We start from the raw sequence: 26,272 nt of genomic DNA on the forward strand, positions 1-26,272 counted from the left end.
TGCTGCAGGCTTCTTTGTTGTATGCGCCCAGGGAGCACATTGTAGTCATTATAAATCTTTGTGTGGTATGCCTACCAGCTAACACTCATCAAAAGCAAGGAAAAGTATAGAAGAAAAAAAAAAAAAAATAACAATAGTTACCCTATCTTTAAAAAGTAAGTTATTTTCCACGGTGCTGTTCAGGGAGCTGGAGATAAATTGGTGTGGCTGTTGTTCATTGTTTGCAGTACTCTGTTCATACGGAGCTGTGCCATATTACGCGGATGGGTAGCACGCTACCCGGGCAATTTAATACACTGCATTCCAAATACAGAAATATGTGCAGTATTCTAGCCTGGCACAGCTACCTCCCTGAACTCTGAGCAATGTTTATACAAGCTGTAGTCCTATAATTTTGCTGTTATACAGTGGTTTGCATTTGCTAAACTACTGATATTTTTGCTGGTTGTGAAAATCTCCTCTAGTATTTTTATTGCCAAAATAAGTTGAATGAATATGTTGTCTTATAGCTCTTTGCTTTTTCATCTTATGCAGGAGCATATGCCCACTTTTCTGTTCAATGGTTATGAAGATCTGGATACCTTTAAGCTTTTAGAAGAAGAGGATTTAGATGAACTGAACATCCGAGATCCTGAGCACAGAGCTGTTCTCCTCACAGCCGTGGAACTTCTACAGGAGTATGATAGTACGTGAGATGTTTGAGGTTTTCAGTTTCAACAGAGCTCTGCCAGGAACCTTGTGAACCCCTTAAAGCAGGGAACTGGTTCATGGATTTACTTTTTTTTCCTAATCTAGTTATTTCCAGGGTCTTCCTATGTAGCAGCATGTAGATTTTTGAGGAATGACTTAAGATTTGCATTTGTTCTGACAGAATTCTTTGTTTTTGTAAGCCCTGCATACCTAGCCTATTCAAATGATGTCAAACATACATCACCTACCCATTAGAATACTGATGTTTGAGAATAAATCCTCAGGTAACCTACTCAAAATAAGAAGCTGAGGTATGGTGAATAGTCAAGAAGACACTTCTAGACCAGAGAGAAGAGATTGAGGTTATCAGGGATAGGAAAAAGATCAAAGCTGGAGGGCTGTGGAGAAGGATAATGTGATTTAAGCTTTGTCCGATTTTACCTGCAAATGAATATGATTCTTGGACTTACAGGATTGTACAGGTAGCCTCAGATTGTGCATACATCAGTACAGCGATTTTCACAGGAGGGAGGAACTATATTGTTCAAATACAAAGAGCGAAAGACAGTGAACCAGCTGTCTAATGTGCAGCAGTGCAACTCTGTCCATTGTCCAGATGGTCTCAGGCGAGTGGTTACACAAATAAGGGAAAGCAGGGTAAGCACTGGCAGTCAAACTGGACAGGGTCTTTGCTGCACAGCAAGAAGCGGTGCAGTAGCCAAGAGTCACAGTACAGTAGAATCATTTATATGAAAAGCAAGTCTTGCCTGAGACAGGAATTGAGATGCTTTCAGTGCCTACTTGAAACAACCAAAGATGTACTGAATTTCCCCTTCATCCCTAAATTTTGGCAGAAGTTTAGTATCCCACAGATGAGAATCGGTGGAATGAATTGTGGGAGGACTTTCTCAGCTGCTTCTGTGCAAAATCCTACAGTTTAGCTTAAACTGTCGTAGCAACAATTTAAACAGCTGCTTATTAAGTGGGAAATGCTTAATTCTGTTATAAAGAGATTTGTGGTTAGCATCTTTGGATTGTGCTTTTTGGCCTGAGCTTTCACTGACGTGTATCTCTCTTGTATGGTTCCCAAAGAGGCATCCAGAGTTTCTCTGCCTTTTGCCACCACCCAACAAAACTACAGTTGCAGAATTGGATTCTTTTCACTTATAACAGAGTAGCTTCATGTCACCTAATATGAACTTCTCTTTAATATTTGCAAAGCTATTTAGAATGTTTGCTTCCCTGAAGGAATCTTTTTCTTTTTAGGGACCTTCAATTTTGGTCAAGAACTATTTGATGTGGTGGCTGGAAAGTATAAATTCCGGCTCCAAGTCAGGATGATGAGCAGAGAGAAATGGGGACCAGACAGCTGGAACTTGGGAGGGGCAGCAGCACTTCTTTCCACTCCATAATTACCTTTCATGTGCTGAGAATAGGAATCAGAAGAACCATTTCTGACATTGTATTGCCGGGGTGGAGAGGAATGCAGCATAAACTGAGTCCTTGCGTCATGAAGTTTCTTTTCTGTGTCTTCAGCTCCAGATTTAGTTTCTTTACAAAACGTGGTTTCTAACTGAATGCTATGAGTAAGTTCCTGGAATCTGGTCTATGCAGCCTAAACTGGACCACACTCAAGTGTTGGTTCTTTGCACAGATCAAGGAAGGAAGGAAATTTTTACCACCAGTCTCTCCCTTGTCACTTCCCCCTTTCTCAGGAGACATTGCCTAACTTTGCCAGACTGATTCCTGATTCCTGATCCTTCCTCTTGGTCCCATCTGGAAAATAAGTCAGGGTTAGGATTTTTTTTTTCCTTTTTTTTTTTTTAACTTTATTTGGTTCTCTCAATTCTTTTTGCCTTTTTTTTTTTTAATTCTTAGAAAAATCTTTGACACCATAATTTTAAATAAATTTTGGTGGTTGTAAATTGTAGGACTTGTCCCCAAGGCAACTGAGGACACACAGCTCATTCTGCTTTCATTGTGTACAGCAATGTTCCCTGACACTTGTGCTGATGTTGTTGCTTAATCCCGTGCCAAACATGATGAATGCTTACAACAGTGTTTACTACTTTGTGATGGCTGTTCCTAATGCTCACTGTTTTTTAGACATGGATCTGTTGTAGTTGTTATAACAGTGAAAATAATGATGTTAGAAATGGAAGGTTGATAAGTTCAACTGGATTCTCTGTTTGTCTCTGTTTTCACTGTATTCTCATTTCCTCTAGGTAACAGTGACCAGTCAGGATCTCAGGAGAAACTTCTCATTGAAGGCCAAGGGCTTAGTGGATGCTCTCCTCGGGATTCAGGCTGCTATGAAAGCAGTGAAAACCTGGAGAATGGTAATAATGTCCTCAAATAGCCTTAAAATCCTTGCAGCCTGTTTTCAGTAGATAACTTAGTACATTTTCTGCTCCTGTGCTAGCTTATGCGAACTACTTCATGCTTGACTTTCTCCCTTGCTCTGGCTGCCTCTTCCCTCTTGATTTGGGCCATTGGTTTTCATTGCTGCTGTTTCTAATTTATTTATTTGCATTGGTAGAAAACATCACGATTCACAAATCATCTGCTATTTTTTTGTGATCATAAGGCAGCAGGTACTCTCACTGCCATTCTTTGTCTTGTCCACTCCCTGTCATAGTCTTGCAGCCATGCCTCGTGAGGCTTACGCTACTTACACCCAGACAGCATTTTGCTAAGGGATCACTGACAATGGAAAAGTATCTGAGCTACACTGGGATTAGGCGAATTGCTGCTTAAATTATACAGAAACTGTTTATAAGATAAACAGTTAAAATGCACTGCGGTTTTGGCTGTTTTTTTGTTGTTGTTATTTTTGTTTTCATTTTGCTCAGGTTGCATGTTGCATTCCCATCTGATCAGAGGCCAGGTGCAGAGATTTAGGATTTTTAGTGTATGAACGAGTAGCTAGCAAGTTAACTTAATTGAAAAGCTTGTGAGAAAATAAATTAAAACAAAAGCAAGAACTGCTTATGCTCAGTTCCAACTACCTTGTCTTGCGCATCAATGAAAGGTGATGCGCTGAAAAATTACTGAGATGGATGCTAATCAAGATTACTCTCCCTGTTCTGAAGAAATCAGATTGTTGTGTTGACTGAGGATTGCTTACTTGAGGGATGTAAGCTTGTACACACAAATATTTCATTAGAGATTAAATATTGGAGTGGATTAAACTGGTTTGTATTTCACTTGGTGCTTGGCATTATCAGTCCAAGCTTCTGAGTCTTGTTTTGGCCTCAGACTGCCTGGTTTCATCACTAACATCCAGTATAAACAGGAATCCAAGAACAAAATAAACAGAGACGCTGTATGCCCCTTGTAGTAGCCATTTCTCCCATTTAAAATACAAGCTAAAGATCTTTCTCTTAGTATGTGCATTTTCTGTCAGTCTGTCACTCAGAAATAACCATTTATTGAAGAAAATTGCAATTTGCTTTGAAGCTGAATGCCTGAAATTGGCAATATACTAAATTCCTGAAAGCAGAGGGAATTTTCTTCTTGAACATGAATCCTCGTGGAGCAGGCATGCTAGAATGTAATCATAGCTAGATATATGGCATATGTGACAATTTTCTTTCCTTTTTATCTCTAAGTGCCATCATTATGATAGCTATAGCACTGAAGTTAAACTGCTGCCTGTACATTTTCCTTATTTTAACAATATAATAAAATCTTTTGAAAGCAATTGTTATTGCCTGTCTGCTTAGATACTTTTACATTTAAGCTATTATTTTTATCTGAGTTTTGCAGAATGTGAAATACCACTAATGATTTTTATATTGCTTTTCATCTATGGCTTGCTGCATTTCTGTATCATTTTTGCTCACAAATGCATTTAGTGCTTGCTTTGAAAACCATTATGAAAAGAACATTCAGTATGGGAGTCATTCAGAGATTTTATCAAGGCTGGTTAATCTGAAATGTGCTCCACCTTCTCTGCAAAGTTCATGGACAGTAATGGCTTGCATATATATTGTTTACAAAATACATTGGAGGCTCAACTGTTAAAATAAGAATAATCATTTGTCTAATATAAACATCATAATGTGCAGATCAGCAATAATAAACTGCTTTTCATAAAGGGGAAAATGAAATTATGAGACAAAACCGGCCTTCACATTTCCTGGGGAATGGTTTTGCATAATGTTTTAATGGCCAGTATAGGGCCCTCTTTTAGGCTGATATTGCACCTTTTGGCATCAGTTCAAGATTTCAGAGCTCTTCTTGCAGTTTGGATAAAAATGGCTTGCCACGTATTATGGCAGTGATACAGGTATATTTCTTTAAGGTACTTCTCTGGATCCCCCTGCAGAAATACTTACATTTCTCATAGGTATCCACAGTGTACTTACAGCAACATTGTGATTTTAATGCAATTTGCAGAGAGCAAGGACTATAAAGTTTGCAACTTACTTGGTTATAGACAGGAAGAAAATAAGAGCAGAAAGCAACCATACAGGATCAGACCATTAGTCCATATAGACCAGTTCTTTGGTTTGAAACAAGGCACAGAGACATGAACTCTCCTTTAGACTTCTGATAACAGTGCAGTTACTTGAGAAGAGTTTTTCTTGCATGCAGTTGTTGTCTGTCTGAGACACATTTGGAAACCTTATCAGAAATCTAGTTCTTTCAGGAAGCAGCCAAAAGCAGGTAGTTGGGAGAACAGTGTAAGAACAGAGTAAGCATATTTGAGGCTTCCCAAGGTATTCTTGGGGAATTAATCATTTAAGGAGTTAAGGATTCCATAATTTGGTTCAGTTTCCTGGCATTCATCCATTTTCCTCAAACTGTTTCTTTTTATGAACATCCCTGGTCTTCCTTAAAACCTCCGTACTTAGCATTGTCTTTGTATAGACCTCTGTCATACTCCTTCTCAACTTATCTCTTTCCTAGTCTAAGTCCTGTTAATTAGTCATTATAAGTCATTCCATATCTCCGATCAAGCCTGGCTTCTTTGAACCTTTCCCAGTTGTGATGCATGGCTTTTTAAGGAGGGAGGGGCTGTGAAAGGAATAGGAATTGCATATGCAAGGCACAGAGCTGAAGAGGCAGACAAACCATGACTGTATCAGGTGGATAATGATGTTCTCTAATTTGTTCAGGAACTGAAGCCCAAATTTCCATAGTGCCAACTGAGCATCCAAAGCACTTAAGCATTCACTACTAATTAGTCAGAAGAGGAAGCAACAAAACAGATGGCACATTGTCTGATGTAGGGTGGTTTTCTGCTAGTTTGTATTCATAAAAAAGCAGTGATGTAAGGATTGTCTCAGGTGCCATCATCTTCATTGTGTCAGTAGAGATGTTTGAAATGCACACAGAAATACTGGCACAGAAAGCAACGCCAAAAAGAAGTTAAAGAAATCTGGGATCTATACAGGCCACTGAATATGTTCTGTATTTGGTTTTGAGTTCTTAATTCCCTGAGGGTGATCTTCCACACAGAAAAGGTTTTGAGGGAAACACTCAAAATTTATTGCTGTAGCTCTGGTACCTCTGGAAATATTCCCAAGGAGAATTTTCTTTCTTCTGAGGCAGATGATGACAGAGTATTGCAAGGTTCTTTCTGTGTATTCTAACAGCAATAACTATATCATGAGGTGGACACAGCTTTATTTAACAAACACTGCAGCATAACGTTAGACAAAAGCGTAAAGTATGCTTGTAGCTTGAACTGAACCTTCTGTATTGAAAATAATACAAACTTTCTGTTAATTTTGTGTAAGGATCACCTTGGTTATCTTATTTTTCACCCAGACACCTATGTTCTTCTGCACATATATAAATCAGAGATGCAGCTGTGGTTGACAGCACCGTGAAAGGCATTAGACTGCTTACCTATACCAGGGAGTCATAAAAATGAATTATTAGCAAAAATGCTAACATTAAAAAATGTGTTTTAAACCTTAATAGCTATATACTTAAACCAATGTAGGTTTTCTCTTTTTCATTTTCTTTTTTTCTTTTTTTTTTCGAGATGGGAGGGAATGTTACATTTGTAGACATTGCTTATATAGGTCCCCACTTTATAAAAACAACTTAAAAACATACTTAAAAGCCTGTTTTCAGGAAATATGGCCTTCCTTTCTTAATTTCACAAGAGCATAATGAAATTATACCCCTCAGTCAGGAGGAGGGAAGGAATAGGTAGAAAAGGAGAAATCACAGTGGTCATACTGGTACATTGCTCATGACAAATCTATGTAAGAGAAATTATATTCTGAACCCTTGTCCTTTGTACAAAACAGTAGCATTGAAGCATTGATCCCACTGCTTTTTTAAACAATTTTGAAGCAGAGACCTTAAAGATTACATATTCAGTTACTTATTTTGCAGAAAAAAATGCTTTTTTTTCTTTTTTCCCCTCACTCTCACCACTTCTGTATTTTTTTGTGAATCAGGGCTGGAATGAACTAAAGTTTGCTTTTGCTTTCCTAGATTTTTTATTCTCTTATTTTTTCTGTTTTCTTCCTCCTTTTCCTATTCCCCATTTCTTCTTTTTCTCATCCTCAGGTTACTGCACTTTACACAGACATATCCCAAAGAAACAAAATGATGTTTACTAGATACCACTATAACTTCAGTAAAAGCCTAATATCGCACAGCAGTAGCATTTGTCAGAACTTTTCTTTTAGGTGTTGAGGTACCTCAGTGTGCCTTTCTAAAACCAGTGTAAGCCCTGATGAATATTTCAGGCTGAAAAGAAAGTACACGGATTTTGTTAAGTGAGCTGTGACAGCAAGCCCTAGACAATATGGTGAATCTCTGCCCAAGTCAGACATGTAGTAGCAAATATGAATAATGAACAGAGAACACTCCTTTCCATGCTCGCTACATATTGACGTTAGTGCCTGGGGCACTAAAAAATGAATGTAATGTTTCTTAAACATGCCTTTTTAATGTGGTTGTAAGTTATTTTCAGAAGGCAGTGGTCTCACTCCACAAAAAGGTGCAGGTAGTTAAGTTTTTCTACTACTTCTCGAAGTTACCTGAATACAAGGATGTAGTAAAGGGACCAAGTTCATGTGTGATGTGTCTTTATTAGCTTTTTGGGAAAATGGTGATATTTAGCTGGAGCTGAACTGTACAGATTCTGAGAAAGGAGTTCTTGTATGCTTGTATTCATCATTGTGGGCACATGTTGGTTTTAGACAGAATAACCTGGCTGGCATACCAGTAAATGTGGCCAACTCCCTTTTGAGGGGGAATGTTTTCCTTATTTCTCTTTAAAGGTAACCTCAGCCTTCTTTGCTAGTTTTCTGACTACTTTGATTTTAAATTCCTTGAGCAGAGAAAGAGGGAAAGCAAGCTATTTCCCTTTTAGGTTAAGCAAGTGCTTTCTTTGAATAACAGGAATTTTGGAAATAGGATATTCCTAAGTAAAACACACACTAGATTTATGTTAGCATTCATATTTAAGGTGAGCAATATATATTATTCAAAAACAAAACATTAAGCTTCTCTTAGGATAAAGTTTTGAAGGCAAACTAAAGAAAGCATCTATTGCTTAAAAGTACACTAGGTTAATTCATTTTGAATGAAGTTAGCACAAGTTCTCAGATCTCTAAGACTAAATGATCCTTTAATTGACAGCAATTAATTACCTGTTATTACTGGATTTCGGTAGCATTTAGTCAAAGCTTTTTTCTTCCTTTTCTCCACTGGAAAAAGAAGTTCCAAGCTTTACCTATCTGTCATTGTTTTAGAAAGTTTACTGTAGGTGGGCAAAAGTAACATTGTCACCCAGAAAAAATAATTATTCAGGACATGCTGTTCGTTCTGAGAGATTTTCTGCTCTGAGACGAATTTACTTCAGTCTTGTAAATATATATCTACGCAGCACTGGAGAAATGGCCTTGTATTTCATGCTCATGAATAGAGTAATGAGATCAGAATTTTTCTGTCAAGCAGATTTGATGGACTTCTACACTGTCTTAAAGTATTGGTGCATATCTCATAAAAATATGAAATAAAGCTTACAAAGGACATGTGGTTCATATTGGTTCAAGTCCTCACATCTTAAATCGTTATAATAAAACACCACATTTCTAAGAATTTCCACTCTGATAAAGCATATGGCATGAGAATAACACTAAGATTAGTCACTCTTGAAAATTACTTTTGTAACAATCTCAGTTTCATAGTGTAAGGCCTTTTTCCATAAAACCTTTGTTCCTAAAAGTAACTTTACAAAGGGATTGTTGCAACACCAGTCTTCCTGGAACCTTTTTGCTTTCTGATTTACCATCAAAAATAGTTTGCTGTTTACTTAAGAGATGAAATAACACTATTGACATACATAGTAATAAAATTAAAAAAAAAATCTTTTTTTTTTGAGCATTCCTGCATTTTTAAAGCAATCTAGTAAACTTCATTAGGAGGTGAACATATTTATCAACATCCTAAAGGAATTAGAAGAGTGGAGAAAAATGGCAGAACTTACGAGTTATTTCTGCATGGGGTCAAATCAGTTCATACAACAGGTATAGAGTATCAGGTCTAAGTGCAGGATATATTGTCATTTAAAAAGGTTTAAGTGACCTAGACCTCAAAGCTCTGTAAACAGGGGAGTAGACGGGACAGTAATTATTGTAAAGGTATTTTCCTTACTTGAAAGCAATTATCAGTTCTTCATTAGTAAAGCTGAAACTCAGAAATTCATGTTTAAAATGGCAGTGGGTTCTTGTGCATTTAGAGTTAAAAAATAGTAAGTTACTGTGTTTCAGAGTCATTTAGAAGTGATTCCCTATTAATACACAGGGGATATTTTTTAACGATGAATTGTGATTTATTTCCTTCTAGGTAAAACTCGAAGGACCTGTCATCTGCCCTCAAAATCAGCAAGTGAGCACAGCTTTAAGGACTTCAGCAGAAACCAGCTATCAAATTATCCTACGCTCCCACTGACCAAGTCAATAGAAACTCTACAGCAAGGGGAAAAAGAAAGCCGTTTGAGTTGTTCACATTGTGCTCTGAAGAGCTCTGTCAAACCTCCAGCTGTTATGGGTCTGAAGAAGAACCGTAGGAGTTTACCAGTTGCTGTCTGTCGGAGCTATGAAACTCTGGATGGCCCCCAGGGTGTGGATACCTGGCCAAGATCTCACTCCCTGGACGATCTCCAGGGAGAATCCAATACCAACCTACAGGACACTAGCAAGAAAGATTCTTTTCCTCAGGATTCACTGGATATAGCAAAAAAGGCAACTGGATCTGCCCTGCCACCTCAGCCTCATGGGGGCAGTTGTATGGTAGGTGACTTGATGCCTAAGCAAGGTAAGGGAGCTGCCAGTTCTCAGAAGGGAAGAGGTAAGGAGTTGGACTGCTCTGTAATGGAAAGTGCAAGTGGAAAGTCTGTTCCGTTCCCCCTGAAAAACTGTGAAGCTCAGGCTGCCTTGGTGACACATCCTGCAACAAGGACACCTCTTGAAATACAGAATAAGGGCTTTCATGACCTTGCACGGGCTGATTATGCTCCGGTCCTCAAGGGCGGTCTAGAAGCTGAGCAAAAAGGCACAAACGAGGCAAGAATGCAACCAAAAAATCCCTCTCAGCCACCACCTGTCCCTGCCAAAAAATGCCGAGAACGCCTTTCTAACGGATTATATCATCCTCCCGTGACCGCAGGCGGGAACCACTCAAGTCTAGAAGCACCGTGTTTGCCGGTGAAAAAGTCCAGCCCATCTGCTCCCGTTGATTTTCATGGAGTCCCTGTCCATAGGACATCTTCTGAACAGGAGCCCAGTACTCCTCCTAGCCCACTGCCGCCCTGGCTGTCAGAGCTCCCAGAGACTGCTAGTGTTCAGCAGCACGTGATAAAGCTAGGTCCTGCTTCGGCAAGGAAAGTCTCTTGTAGCAGGGGAATGGATCTGGAAATGGTGATAGAAAACAAGTTGCAGTCTGAAGACATTGATCTTACTGAAGAACCATACTCAGACAAGGTAAGCGGAGCACATTGCTTCAGTCTTTTTATTCTACCGGTGTTCCAAGGGCTAGTCTTTTGTTTATCTATCTGTTGGGTTTTTGCAAGTAACCAGCCTAGATAAACCATAAATCATTAAGACTCTAGACATTACATATCTGTGCTTGTCTTTAATATTGAGCCTTCTTCCTAAAATATCTATCTAGATATGTTGTAGAGGGACGGAGATATCAGACTTATTCTGAGTCTTCATCTCTTAAGGCCACCAGTACTGTGGTGGCACCGAGCACAGAACTCTCTTCTTCTGCCACTGTAGGGAAGTGGAGCTGAAGAAGGAAGTCACGTAGATTTCCAAGAAAATCTGAATCGATAGCATAGTGATGAGGACATCATTTTGGGAAGGAAGGAGTCCTAACTTCCAGTCCGTCCTTTGAGGATTGCTTTTTCAGTTTTCTTGGAAGAGTCGTTGGCTAATATGCATGAGCAGTGTTAGAAGGAAGAAAAGAACATGGTAATTTCCCATATCCCAGAAGTATCTTTGTCAGTAAATAAGGCTTGTTCATTTCTTGTTTTTTCTGGACTATCCTCTTCTGCACCCTTCAGAAGCAGAACTGATCCAGCAGCTGACTTGCAGGAATTCTATGCTTCTGACCCCTTTCAAAAGCTGAGGCAAATTTTGACACGTGGTATGTCTCATGCTACAAAGGAGGATGTTACTAAGCTTGTAATAGCCCAAAGCTTTTGGTGCCTGGGATACGTTATGATTCAAAACACAGTTGCTGATTGATTCAGAAGTCTTCCGCAGTTAAGTGGTGCCAGGAGTAGGTGGTCTGGAGCAGTCGGGGAGAACTCTGCACCAGCACAGGATAGGTGGTCCAACTGCAGTGTCAGAGTGCATGGGGAGATGCAAGTAGTAGTTTACCGGTATCCTGTCCTGGTAGGAGATGTATAGACATCCTTTTTTAAAGAGAACATAGAATAAACATGAACTGAGGAAAGATTATCAGTCCTCGCATGAAGAACAAATTAAATTAGGATTAATTGGAAAGAGTAAATCAGAATTTAAGAAATGTTCTTTGACATGAGCTGCGCTGTTACTGGTCTGTCTCTGGCAGACCTTGCCCTGCCGCTGCTGTTGGAGACTTGCTGCGTCTGTCACGCAGCCTCCGAAAGAACCAGGGAACAGCTGGGCTGAAGGATCACATCAGTTAACTGATTAAACCAAACCTCATAAAATTATCCAGAGAAACTTACCGTCGTGAAAATGAATTACCGTTCAGTAGCTTATGGGAGTCGAGTTTCATCAGAAAACAGTAACAACATACCCTTTGGGGACACCCCAGTTCAAGTTAAGCAATAGGATTTTTGCTGTTGATTTCAGTGAGACTGGAACTGATCTTAAAGCTCGTAGAAAGATATGTACTGCTATTTGTTAAAGACACTGGTAAAGATATATACTGCTATTTTTGCACCTCCCCACCATCATGCTTTATAGCAAAGTAAAATTATTTTCGTCAATCTCAAGGAAAAATGCTTCTTGCTCCCATCCCACACTTCTTTATGTTGATTGATCTGTACTGATACGCTTCTTTCACCTGTCCTCTCCTTTGTGGCTGGCTGGGAACATTCAGCATGGTCGCTGTGGCATTCCCGAGGCTTTGGTACAGAGGTACTCGGAAGACTTACACCAGCCTGTAAAGGATGTCGCCGCAAACATGGACCAAATCCGGGTAAAGCAGCTGAGGAAGCAGCATCGCATGGCAGTAAGTATTTCCTTAAACCCAAGTTTTCTTAATTATGAGCAGACCTTATAAAAAGGACTGACTACTGGTAAAGGGAGGTAGCTGTCAAGTCCTGGTACAAAAATGTTACCTGTGCTCACCCGGCAAGTATGACATACGTAGGGGTACTACAGGGGCAGTAGGTCCCTCCCCCTGTCCCAAAGGAGGACAATTAGTAGTTAAAAAGAGAGCGGATAGCCCTTTATCCTGACCAAATCCCTGGAAAGTCTAAGGAGACTGTTAGCAGGTGTAACAGAGTGTCGCTCACTAAGGATGGTGTGTATTGAACAGCTCAGTGTTGATATCTGAAAGGTTTTGCACCCTTTTTTCATTTTTGCACCCTTTTTTCAATTATCAAAATGTGCCATTTTGCACTCCTCTCCCTAGAAAAAGCAGGAGGGGGAAACAATCAAAAACTTTTATGTCTTTTTATAAAAGAGCTTGGTCTGTCTGAGGAGGTAATAGGCAAAAGTGGTATTCTTTTGCCTTGGATCAACCTGGAATGGATCAGCCCAGGAAGACTTAACACTGGGTATTTTTGAGTGATTTCAAACTAATTCAGAATGGTACGTGACAATTGCCAAAGCAACAGAATACTGCCCACTGCATCTGCATTGCCAAAATTGTTGCTGTTTCTCCTTCTCTGTGGTGATCTTAGCCTTTCTGCCCACAGCCCACTCTCATACCTACATGCATCCCGTGAGAGGGAGAAGCTGTAACACCTGCTGTTGAATTCTACTGGCTTAGAAGAAGAACAGAAGATGACTTGCAGAAAACAAGCAGTATGTTTAACGTTAATGTTTTTTCTTTTTTCTTCTCTTCTGCCCAGATTCCAAGTGGAGGGCTCACTGAAATTTGCCGAAAACCTGTCTCCCCAGGACTTATCACTTCTGTATCTGACTGGCTGATTTCCATTGGCCTACCTATGTATTCCAGCCCGCTCACAGAAGCAGGATTCAACACACTGAGCAAAGTGCCTTCTCTGTCACAAACTTACCTTCAAGAAGCTGGCATCACAGAGGAAAGGCACATAAGCAAGCTCCTGGCAGCAGCAAGACTCTTCAAACCTCTTGATCCAGAGGCAATTTAACGTGCTCCCTAGCATGGCATTGCCTGGTCAAGAACCCATTGCTCCTTCCTGCACCGATATTGCCCTAATTACTTCACATAGCTAAAGGGATCGAGGAAGTGGCTCCAAAGGACAGGCAGATATCTTCTTCAAAGGGTATGAAATGTTTCAATTGCTGTCTTTGGCAACCGAAGGAGAAGAGAAGCAACCACCAGGTAACATAGATGTGGTACTTCCCTCCCCCCTCACTCCCTTGTAAAGTATTCTTATTTCATAAAGTGCATAGGGCTGGCCTGGGATCAGACAGTGTCACAGACTTAAGGGACCCTTACATATTTTCCACAAGTTCGTGGCAGTGATACTAATAGTAGGCCCTGTTTCTGTGTAGAACTCCTTAGGTTGGGGGCTTTCTGTACACCTAGATACCTGGAGTCAATCCTACAGACCTTGTGCAAACCAAGGTGCAAGCCCCAGTAGAAGCTGTTTGGCAAATGCCGTTTATTTAGCAGTCTAGAGCTAATCACATACCCCTCCTCCCTGGTCATCTTTGCCGTTGCTTGGTATAGGTCCCAATATGCCACAAAGCCTTTAGCTAGGCCAAAGTCAATGGACTGGAATTAGTTTACAGTATGGTCCATTTCTGTCACTCCAGTGCAATTAACCCAAGGAGAGTCAGAAAGCTTCTTTTAATTTGTACAGAACTGAAGTCATTTTTATAACTGCTTTCTAGCAATCTGCTTTTTATTTGCCTTAAAACAAGCTTTTAAGCAGTTACCTAATGTTCACTTACCTGTATTCATGTTTCCCAAGCCTTTTTTCAACCTGTCACTCTTAAGCTGCATTTAGGGTGATATCTAGCTGAAGTAGCTTCTATAAATTGCCTCATCATGACATCTTATGGGTTATAGAGATGCTTTTACAAATGCAGGGTTATGCTAGGTTTTGGTTGTGAGGCTAACTTCTTGTTCACTACGGTCTGCATTTACTGTTCTTACTAAACAGTTCCAAGATATACTGCCTTGTATATATGTAACTGCTTTTCATTTTAATCATATTCTGTGTACTGTGTTATATTGTCAATCATTATGCTGCAGCTTTGACTTGGTATCCTGACCATATCGATTCCAAACAGTGGGTTTCTGCAAATGAAAAATCACTTGTGGGAGATAAAACGCATCAAAAAATCAAATTGTATCCCATAGAAATCATGAGATCCAGTAATTTCATTGCATGGACAAAAAATCCTATATAGTCTTATGAATTACACTGTGATTTTAAAACAATTGATATCCTTCATGTCTGAGTGTTAATGTTACCTCTCACTGGAAGACAGCATTGTTCTGGCATATGTGGTGAATCATTTTTTCATGATGTAGTAATATTTTTCTGCCTAAATCCATGTAAAACGTTCCATTCATATATGTGGCTAATGACAGATTTTATTTTTCTATATGGGTACACATTTATATACCAAATACAGATTATCATGAATAGCGTATAACTATTTTTTTTTCTTTGGGGTCTATGTATGGTGTATCCTTTAGCTTCTTATAGCACAAGTGCTCCACGGAAGACAGAGCAAGCTTTACTCTGGTAGGCAAAGTGAGATGAAGAAACCTGGGCACAGGCCAGGAAGTGTGACTGTTTCCATTACCAGTTCTGATGTCAACTTACTGTATAAAACCAGACAAGTCACTTCACCGTGTGGTGCCTCAGTTATCCCAGCCTCATATTGAGCTAATAACGCTTACTTGTCCTGATGAAATGCTCTCAGGTTGATGAATGAGAAGTTGTGCTTACTACATGAGTCCTTACTATATGTGGTCCTTACATGGCCAAGTTTTAAGTCAGATATATGCATTTTACTACAGATGACAATTAATTTGTCTCCTGGTGGAATTGATAGGTGTTAGGCTTGCTTTCCTAGCTTTAGAGCTGTTGACTGCTGGTATCATCAGCTTTGCATTCTGTCCCCATCAGGAATTACACCATCATGTGAAGGCAACTAATTCACCGGTATAACTTGAAATTGTTTCAAACAAAGCTCCTCCAGATCTTTTGCTGCAATGTTGTCCTCAGTGTATAATTGGTGTGTTCTAATATGGCAGCATCAGGAAACATAACGGCATAGATGTTTCACACAGCTGGTGAAATTAAAAAAAAATTAAAAAGACTTTAATAATAATGATTTGTCATTTCCTCTCTGAGGTTTACATGGCAACTATCAGTAAGCAGGAGATGAAAAGAGTATTGAGACTTCCTGGGATTACTGGCAGGGGCCAGAACTGAGGAAAAGTAATTAGACAGCAGCTTCCTTGGAGCAAGGGAGAGCCCAAGCTGGCTATATGCAATAAAAAAAGGAAACATTTCTTCTTGTTGCAGGGAAGGCAAATTACATAATAAAGCCCTCCCATATTAATTACCTCCACTCTTTTAATAACAGAAGAAATACAGGAATAAGCCAAACCTGTGTGCCAAACTCTCTTTGTAACTCCTTGTTTTTAAATGATTTTATAGCCCAGGGAAACCAAATCCCACCCATCCAGGACTAGAGTGAGCAGTCTGAGGTGTGTGAGTTTTAGTAGTTGCTTTGTTTTCCTTTTTAAGACTGTGCTCTGTGGTCTTACTTGAATTATAATTTTAGTTTATATTTTAATCTAAAAAAGCCTTAAGCTTCTCAGTGTTTGAGCTTCCCTGCTGTGGTTTCAGTGACCCGTGGCATTCCCCAAGCAGGTGAGGCGATGCGGTGTGCAGCCGTAACACCTCTTACGTTTCCTCGCAGCCGTTCAGTGCTCTAAGCAAAAGTTTACTCTTTGACTCTTGGGAAGCACAAAAGAAACCTGCCGCTGGAATCCTAACCTGCTCTGCTCAGGCTAATGCTGTTAAGCATCTATCCATTGTGCCGTTGTAACTCAAATAGCTATTTAACAATAGAAGCAGCAAGCCCCAAATATTGCAGAATGCCGTCATAACTATGCGCTTCCATCAGTAACCCTCTACTACTACCCAGGTAGTCCTTGGGCTCTTCGAGGAGCCTGGCTTTAAATGCAAACTGGGAGCACGATCAGAAGCATTAAAACATTGTGTTACTCAAACAGGTCATCATCTCTAAGAGCAGCAACAGTGGTCGATTCACCAAGTCACAGCTGTGCAGTTGTACTGTATTATTTTTAGAATAAATAATACTTTTGGTCCAAGATACTTTTATCTTTAATTGACACCCTCTGGGGAATCAAAACTGTCAAGCAAGTTACGTAACAACTAACAAAGTTGCACTTTCTGTATATGAAATCAATATTTAAATAACTTATTTTTCTCCATTTGCTGTTCTTAAATGATGTAAGTAGCTGTAATATACCAGTACTCAATATGTCCTGCAGTTTGCTTCAACCCAAGAAAGCTGTGTATTGTAAAGGAAAAAAAAAGAAAAAAACAAAATATGAATGTGTAAAGATTATTGTGCTGTTTCATTTAGCAAAAAAAAAAAAAAAGGTTGACAAAAGGGTTTTCCTGTGTATCAAAACTGTCTATAATTATATGTCATATGTTCATAGATAAAAAGTAAATAAATTTCCTTGGTCTCTCTCTTTTTTTGGTTGTTCTAAATGTAGCTAAAAGATCTACTTACTGGTGTGGTAGCAATGTGCAGCTATTTAATTTCCAATCCCAGGCTTCCTCTCTCCAGCTTACCAAGTCCATAGTTCCTCATGGCGTAAGCGTTCTCCACACATACCTACAGCTGGAAAAAAGCATTAAGAAAAAAAAATATACAAGCCCTGATAATCCGTGACTAGCAGGAGTCCTAAAAATGTGACGGAGTGGAACGTGAATCATCACTGTCTGAACTTCCTTGCCATGGTTTCAGTGAACTCAGCAGTTTCATGAACGGTTGTGGACTCTGCAGTTTATCAGTGTTAATCTGCTGTCCCCCTTCCTTGTCAAAACTCGGTGCCCTGAACAGCCCTTGCTATGTTAATGGCTTGAGGAGGTTTGGATCTTTGTCTCTTACATACCTTTAATGTCCAGCTGCTGGGTTTAGGAAGATCTGGATGAGAGGTCTCTGAATTCTCCCCTTGGGAGCTTTTCCAGTTTGCAATGGAATAATTAAATATTGGTAGAACCAGAGGAAGATACAGGAGCACAACTCGCAGGCGTTACAGCTCTTGCCTGAAAGAAGGGATTTCCAACCTGATTTTTGAATGCAGCTCAATGTCTTTGGGCTGGCGTAGGTGCCTCGTTGCGGAGAGGGTGGCTGTTAGTCCTGAGCAGGTAGGTCATCCCTGCAGTCCGTAAGATGTCAGTGTCCAGGTGGGAGGGCAAAGGAGCCTTAGGACGTGACTTCCTTGCTGCTGACCTAAGTCACTTCCTGCTTAGTGTGTTGGTCTTTGTTGCTCTAATTAAATTTGCTGAGTAATTAATGAGTACGATTAGCAATCTAGCAGTGATATCAAGTCCACTTGGCAACAGTGCACCATACCTAGAAGTTAATCCTGCATGGATCATTGCCCAAAGTGACAAGGGTGGACTGTGCCTGCTAACTTTTGCCATTGCTACCTGTGGAAATGACAAAAGGACAAAACATACCAAAAAATCCATCCTTTGGGTTGGGTCCAGGCAGCTGGATCTTCAGTTCCCCTTAAGCAACGCTCCCATCAGAACTGTACCACGTTGCAAACAGTTCATGGGAATGAGGCAGCATGCAGTAAAAATGTCAAGGATGAACTCTGAATTTTTTCCCCTCTATTCTTATCCTTCGGTTCAGCTGAGGACCAGGCCACTGCTGTGCTTGTGCACCAGAGGGCACTGCTCTGCTGGCTAGGGCAGCGCATTCAAACAGCCTCTAGGGACAGCAGCTGGCTCAAAGACAGGCTGTTTCCAAGAGTCTCTCAAGTAACAAAATAGAAATAAAAACAAAACAAACACTGAACGACATGAAAAGCCAAAGCGCTTGCCATTTCTGCAGCTGGAAGGAGTACTGCTTCCCTTCCAAGACTGCTGTGGTCCAGGATTGCTTTGGGAGCAGCTGAAACACAAAGCCCCTATCTGTTGCTCTCAGCATTTTGCTAGTTTGATCCAAATGTGTGCTAACCACCGTGACCACTGCCAAAAACAACCACAGCCACCCCCCAACACATATGTACCTATCCTCTTATTCTAAACATTCTCTCTTCACAATGAAGCGTTACATCACGAAAAAAAAAAAAAAAAAAAAAAAAGAGATATAGAAGAAACATGTTAAAATTCCCTCTACTAATACTTCCAGAAAGAAACTTCATGCCTGAGCAGAAGGTTCACATGTAAACCCCTGCCGCACAGAGGTGTGCTGCCATTCTGGAGCGGCACGGGCTGCACTCGCTTACTGCCATCTCTCTCTCCAGTCTGAGAGAATGCTGGAAAGGAGACCAGAAGGCAGTGGAGCTCACATACGGTAGGTCAGTCTTTCAACTTCAAAAAAAAAATACCAAGGCTGCCTAGAAGAACTGTTCAGTGTGCCTTTTTTTTTAATTATCATCTGTTCCCATGCCCTCATAACAAGACATCTCTTTATTTTGTTAACTAGTACTAACTTTATAAAAGCCTCTTGTTCTCAAGTTTCACATTTCAGATAGCATATTCCTTCTTGTACCCACTCGCAGGCCTGGAAGGCTAGTGGGGAGGAAGCCTACAGAGAATTGAAATCACCATGGAGAAACTTATTTACCCCCACTACAGCTTGGTCATTTTGGTATTCACATGCAATGACATTTCTTCATAATATATATGTTTTTGTTTTTTTTTAAGTTGCAAAGAGTTTTTTTTTGGTTGGTTGTTTTTTTTGAGTGGCCTTCAAACTTGCACTTCCAACATGACATAAGCCTCAGTTATTGCGAGGTCAGCTTTCCACCTTGTAGCAGAATACAGCAGGTTCGGAGAGAGACAGATTTAGTCCATATCCATTGGTTATGGTGATTCTTAAAGCACTGAACAGGATCTGTTTCAGGCTTGGGTTTTAACACAGTTTATAGTTATATGAGTCCACTGATTGACTGAAACTGTGTATTTTGGCCTGTGCAATGTTTCCAGCTCATATTCTTGCAAGAATCAGGAGGCCGTATTTGTACTATTTGGTTTATTTCATTAAGTTCTTCCATCTCTTGCTCTACAACTTCAAAGTATGAGCATCACAGAAGGTGCTTTGAATGTGAAGCAGTGTGGTTCCTGAAGAGCAGAAAAATGGTTTAGATTAATTCAGTTACACAAATAAGCACTCATCTAATTAAATGAGAGGAGAGACTCTCTCCATTCATTAAGCCTTTTCCCCTCGAGAGAGACTTTCCTAGCCCCCAAGGGCTGGATTTAGAACATCCCTTGGGACCAATTGCTGCCATGTGAGTTTGCTCCTCCACAGCCTGATAAGAAACTGGGAAAGGATTTCAGGCTGCTTTCTAAAATACATGCACGTCTGAGTCAAAATTTGCCTTTTGGCACACCAAAACCCATGGAATGACTCGAGGCTGCCCAGAACCTTAAGTTTGTTTGTTTGTTTCTTCTTCTTTTTTGTGTATTTTAGCAATTTGATCAACTGTGTCTTGCTTCAGGAATATGTGAGGTTTCTATAAGAGCCTAGGAGGATTCATACAAGTTAACATTAAAAGCAATGTCACAAGCTCATGCTTAATACCTGTCAGAGTGAAGACAGGCCTCCCCTGGAGCAGACAAGCATTTGCAACACACAGTGTTTAGCCCAACCACAGGTATTTCGTGCCCAGGAAAAAAACAAACTCATCTGTGCTTGTCTGTATCGATAATAAGCCAAGATTCAGCCTCACTCCTTTTTGCAATCAGCATCTTGGTGTCATGGGGGCAAGAGGGCCAAGGCCAAGGTCCTGCTGAAGTCTGTTCTCCAGCTCATCATTCGGTGCTTATTTAGGTGTGTGCATGAACAAAAGCAGCCCTCTGACCCCTGGTGCATGTAGCACCACAGGTGTGAATTGTCATGGAGAAACTCCAGCTGCTGTGACCTGATTTGGTGAATGCCTTGTCCGTGCCTCACAAAAAATACCACATTCAAATGGGAATCAGGGTGAGAAAACAAGTGAACCAGCCAGAGGCCTTCCAAGCTGGTAGCTATCTCTCTCTGCCCATTTTTTCAGGTGTATCTATTTTGCTGACCACTTTTATAAAGTTCTATGAAGTCAAAGTACCATTTGCAGAGGAGAAATTCAGTTAAATCAGGTAAGTGAGAGAAGCATTCAGGACAGATGCACTCGTTAATTCTGAGTAATGTTGCTTTTACTAGAAGCATTTGGGCCTGAGGCACAAACAACAAGAAACCCTGGAGGGCCAGCAGGTACAGGGGATAGAGGTAGGGTTCCCCAGGCAACATCTTCTTGATATACACAAAGTACATCTGGATAAATTTTATTTAGAGCAAACTGCAGTGGTCTGTTGGATTGCACCCTGCGGCTTGTGTGAGATTTGCACAGCGCTAGAGTGGGAAGCATTTCTTTTCTTGTACTTGCTTTCTATCGTTTGATTTTTCTCCTTTGCCTCCATTATCATCCCCCTCAGTGTTCCTTCCATACTTCCGTGCAGCCCTGCTTCTGCCGGTGTGCTGGGTTTATGTGGCAAGGTTTTGGCAGTGTGGGGCTGCAGGGGTGGCCTCTGTGAGAAGAATCCAGAAGCTGCCCCATGTTAGATAAGGGCCAGCTCCAGCCAGCTCCAAAGGGATCCACTGCAGCCCAGAGCCAAACCAATAAATGATATTGTTTGTGCCTCTCTGAGAGCAGATTTAAGAGAGGGAAATAAACTGCACAACAGCAGCTTGGAGAGAGGAGCGAGAACATATGAGAAAACCAGCCCCACAGGCACCAAGGTGAGTGCAGCAGGAGGGCAGGAGGTGCTCCAGGCACACAGCAGCAGTTCCCCTGCGGCCTGTGGAGAGGCCCCTGGTGGAGCAGGCTGTCCCCCTGCAGCCCATGGGTCCCACACGGAGCAGATCTCCACGCTGCAGCCCGTGGGTGGAGGAGCCCCCGGTGGAGCAGGTGGATGTGGCCTGGAGGAGGCTGCGGCCCATGGAGAGCCCCCGCAGGAGCAGGCCCCGGGCCGGAGCTGCCGCCCGTGGAGAGGAGCCCACGCAGGAGCAGGGGGTCTGGGGGGAGCTGCCGCCCGTGGGGGACCCGTGCTGGAGCAGTTTGCTCCTGGGGGATGGACCCCGTGGTACGGAGCCGTGTGGGAGCAGTTCCTGAAGAGCTGCTGCCTGTGGGCAGCCCCCGCAGGCTCAGTTCGGGCAGGACGGCATCCCGTGGGAGGGACCCCACGGGGAGCAGGGGCAGGGAGGGACCGTGAGGGAGCAGCGGAGACAAAGCATCAGGGACTGACCACAGCCCCCATTCCCTGTGCCCCTTGGGGGGGGGAGAAGGTAGAAGAGGGTGGATGGGGGCAAGGTGGTTTTGGTTTGTTTGTTTTTTGTTTGTTTCTCACTGATCTCGCTTGTTAACAATAGGTAATAAATTTTATTCATCTCCCTATGCTGTGTCAGTTTTGCCCATGATGATAATTGTTGAGTGATCTCCCTGTCCTTATCTCAACCCTTGAGCCCTTTCCATTGTATTTTCTCCCCCTTTCCCTTTGAGGAGGGGCAGTGAGAGAGTTGTTGTGGTGGAGCTCAGCTGCCCAGCTGGGTAAAACCACCACAGCTGGGGACGTAATGCTGATGAGCTGTGCCTCTGCTCTTCCTTCATGCCCTCTTCAGCTGCAGCTGAATCATACAACCCTGACATCTTCCTGAGCAGTCCAAGCATAAAACAGGAATATTCCTGTCGCTTATTTGCTCTGGTCTCATTAGGAAGACAGGAGGAGGGAAAATGGGTCACCCAGCTCATGGAACAGCTGAGATGGTGGTGAGGACTGCTGGGAGAGAGAGGAGCAAGAGAAGGAAGGGATGGGTAAAGAAACTAGTGGAAAGCTGATAAATGTCATAAAACTAAGAGCAGCATTGCTACCTTCTGGGAATGTAGAGGGTTTCGGAAGTACATTTGTTGTATCTTAGAGAAGTCTGTCCATCAATCTAATGAATCAGTTCTAAACCACATGTTTCAAAGAGGATCTACTTAAAAATATGTGAAGAAGTTAAGGAAAAAAACCTAAGTTCTAGTTTATTTCTAAGTGCTTGTGGCAAATCCTGGCCATTAATCCTCAAAACAGTCATCACATGGCTCAGGACAATTACTACTAGACAAGACACCAGTGGTCCAGTTTTTCAGAGGTAATGAATACATGCAACCACTTTTCACTTGTTTCAGTAGAGTTTGTAGATTTGCAGCACTTCTGCAAAACACACTGTAGGAAAGGACCCCATTGGCAAATCCTGGTGGCAGAATAAGTTTGATTATGCCAAAGGACAGAAATGTTTGTTTGTTTGTTTTAACTTTTATTAAATATTTCTCCTAGAAGTTTGGATTCTGCAGTTGAGTATGTTTGCCAGATCTTCATTTGATTTAGTTATCAAGCAAAGAGGTACTTGTCAAACTCTGGTAGAATTGATCAGATCTGAAATCATCAGTAATTAACTTTAATTGAAAATATTTCTATTTCACTTTTCTCCCTACAAGTCTAAATTCCTTGTCAGCATTTGTTGAAGAAGCAGAGACTACCAGAGGAAGTATTAGAGCACACAGTATAAAAGAAACAAGAGAACTTGCTCAACTCTTAGCATGGCAAGACATTCTTTATTTCTGTGCTCTTATGAGCAGGCTGTCACTAGCTCTAAATCACAACGGTGTCTGATTCATCCCTTCTCACACAGAGGAATGGGAATACAAAGTAGGTTGTTAATTTTTCCAGACGCGTACTTTCTGCTCGCTGGCTTGACTTTTAAAGAAAGTAGCAGATACAAGGTTTGTCATTGCCATTGTGTTAACTACCTCTAAAGACCGAGGGCTTAAAAATAAATAAATAAATAAAGATGAAATCACACAAAATTAGCAACCCCACACTGGTTGCTCATGAGGCAATTAACCAGTATATGGTATGAGTACCTCTGAAGGAAATAGAAACATAGAAACTCACTTAGTGCCTGTTATCTGCATCCCATGCAAATCTAAAGTTTGCCTCCAGCTCCTCTTCGATCCAAAGTAGAATACAAACAGTAATTGATGCTAGTATGAGGCTCTGAAAATGGAAACTGCTCTGCAAGTGCTGCTGCCATTCATCTCTGTTATGGAAATGTCAAATATTTGCCCAAAGGCCCTTTTTGCATCTATCAATCCACACTTTTAGAAGATACAAAACTTCACACTAAATGTATAAATGGAACAATGAATAAAACCCATGTGGATGGGCAAGATTATTAAATATAAGAAAAATGGAGTTGAATCTCTATTTGTATTTACAGGCACATTTGCTGTAACTTCTTTTCTGTGTCTGTGTACTGAAAAACAATAGAGTTGATCTGCTGTAGAGTATGTTTTTATCACTTGACTAATGCTAGCCAGGTGTTGGTAAGGAATACAATCCGTCTGTTATCAAACCAAGTGGTGCAGTGATTTTATTGGAAATAAGGACATCACTCTTGAGAACTTTCCCAGCAAAAACAGAACAGAGCTTTCCTTCCCCCCATCTCACAAAGAAAATTCGTCAGATGCCCGAGCAGGGACTTACTATGGAGACCAGGACTGCTCTTCTTGGAGGCTGGGACATCTCTTGTGAGTGACCTGCTCTAGTTCTCACCTGACATGAAGGAAGCTTGTAAAGGTGAGCACAGGGCAGGAAAATGATCGAACCATCAAGTAAAAGGAAAGTTTTAAAAGTATAATTTACTTGGTAAGTCTGTCTTGGAATGGGATATGTTTCATCTTGGTTATACTAAGAGTTGTTCTTGCAAAACTAAGGTAGAAACTAATGGTGTGTCTTACCAAATCTTTGTTACAAAAATGGCCTTCTAAGAGGAAATAGCATATTAGGAATTGGGACTGCTCACTGTGCTTTCCTTTAACGCACTTTAACTGGGGGTGGGAAAGGTATCCAACTGATTGCCTGGACAATGCAAAGAAAATAACTCCTCATGCTTCAAAGATGTCCCTTCTATCATGTGGCCCTTGCTGTCTTCCCTCTCCTTTGCAACTTACTGACTTGTTAGGCTTTTTCACACACCCACACCCACCCGCTCACCCCCTCCCGCCCAGCTCTGCAGGAGAACACCACCGCTCTCACCGAGCCCAAGTTCAGCTGAAGCAGTGGGCAGTGAGGTGAGTGTCCAGGCTACCAGCTGAGGCAGGGACTCCGCCCAAGCTGGGGTATTTTGTGGCTTGGATCTTACAATGACAATCTCAGAAATGGTCCTAGAGCAATGGTAATATGCAGAAAATCACGGGCACATAGGACATGTAGCCATGGTCTGGAAGTAAGTCAAATAGAAGGGAGAATATTCAGACAGTTCTGTGCAATTTTTTTATTTTTTATTTTTAAACACAGGAGATTGATTTACACTATGTTAAGTGCAACTGAAATTCCAAACAAGTAGACACTAAAATTTATATATATATTTTTACCTCCAAAGGCTTCTAAATATGTCAGTATAAGCGACTGTCAGCACTAAAACAACCGGCATCCCTTCAAGATGGAAAGATCTTCCAATTTGCTGACATTTCCCCCACACACTTCTCAAGTCAAATTTGTGCTGGTGTTTGTCCTGAGCTGGCCAGCAACGTAACACAACATCAGTTAAATGATTCACTTGGATGATGTTCTCAGTCCGAAGTTGCACTTACAATATATAATTAAAGCCCCTGTGGACTTTTGTACAGAGGAGTTTCTTCACATGATAGTTTTACTGGCCAAGTACTGGATTGCCATCTACTGGAGGCTGAAGAAATAAAATCCCATAAACAGATATTACATAGCAGGGGAACTATGTGGTCTGTGCTTTTTTGTTTTTCATTTTCCCTGCTTCTATACAATTAATCCAAGACTATGATGGCCTATAAAATTGTTTTTCTGTTGTGGCAAATATAACTATAATATTCACCATCTTCAAAGTTCTCCTCACAAGTTAGACCACATAAATATTACTTTTATTAAGGCACTTCAAAAATAATTTAAAAAATATTTCTTCAAAATGAGCATATATAGTCCTTTTAGAGCTGGAATTAGTAGATAAGCAGCTAGGAACAAATGTTGCCAGGAATTAAATCTTTCTTAGTCCTGGACTTCTGTATTTGTGGTCTGAGTCATAGGAATGGCTACTGGATAGTTAAAGGGTATAACTATAGGCAGATAAAATTGCTATTCGCAGAATTTATGCCAAATACAAATTAAAATTAAATTTCTAAAACTTTCTACCTCCGTCCAACTCCTTTTGATTGTTTAATGAATCTGGGTGTTTAAGCCTGTTAATATACAGTAATCTCTTGCTGCCTTCCAGAAATTAAAAAAGAGGACTTTAGAGTAAAATGTTCTTAGAAGATAGAAAGTGGAAGAATGAATGCTGATTGTACGGCCTCCATTCACCCTGCCGAGTCCTCTGCAACTGCCCCTGATGATCTGAACATGTTCTCTCCACGATGCTCCTCTCAGTCCATGCAGAACCGGACTTTGCATTAAGAAACAGTCCAGGTGGAAAATTGAAAACAAGAAGAAGAAAAAATAGATATTTCTATAGGACTGTGGGCTGCATTGCTAAGGAAATTTGGGGCAGATAGCAAACAAGGCCGAGCTGTACAGTAACAAAAAGAATGGGTTTGTGTCTGCGTCAGCTGAGACTGGTTTAAGTCATGCCTGTAACACAAGAAATCCAAAAACAAACAAAAAACA

The 26,272-nt window shown here is 41.0% G+C and overlaps 1 protein-coding gene and 1 long non-coding RNA gene across 17 annotated transcripts in view; one reads left to right on the plus strand and one right to left on the minus strand.

Moving 5' to 3' along the window:
* The window catches only part of SASH1 (SAM and SH3 domain containing 1), a gene marked incomplete at its 5' end in the record, with an annotated part of 518,822 nt that extends 501,755 nt beyond the window's left edge, over positions 1-17,067 (plus strand). For all 16 annotated transcript variants that reach the window (XM_080584011.1, XM_080584020.1, XM_080584019.1 and 13 more), the window contains 5 exons: positions 535-685; positions 2,916-3,029; positions 9,514-10,649; positions 12,262-12,393; positions 13,241-17,067. In XM_080584011.1, coding sequence (XP_080440137.1) covers positions 535-685; positions 2,916-3,029; positions 9,514-10,649; positions 12,262-12,393; positions 13,241-13,501 — 1,794 coding nt within the window. In that variant the 3' untranslated portion in view covers positions 13,502-17,067. The remainder of the gene's footprint in view (positions 1-534; positions 686-2,915; positions 3,030-9,513; positions 10,650-12,261; positions 12,394-13,240) is intronic.
* Positions 17,068-18,952: 1,885 nt separating this feature from the next.
* LOC308191540 lies at positions 18,953-24,629 on the minus strand. Its single transcript, XR_013948110.1, has 2 exons — positions 20,290-24,629; positions 18,953-19,678 (listed from the first exon to the last, which is right to left on the minus strand). It is a non-coding gene; the product is annotated as an uncharacterized lncRNA (long non-coding RNA).
* Positions 24,630-26,272: the final 1,643 nt, after the last annotated feature.

Source organism: Anser brachyrhynchus (assembly GCF_964034855.1).
Source record: "Anser brachyrhynchus genome assembly, chromosome: 3".
In the NCBI taxonomy this organism is placed as follows: domain Eukaryota; kingdom Metazoa; phylum Chordata; class Aves; order Anseriformes; family Anatidae; genus Anser; species Anser brachyrhynchus.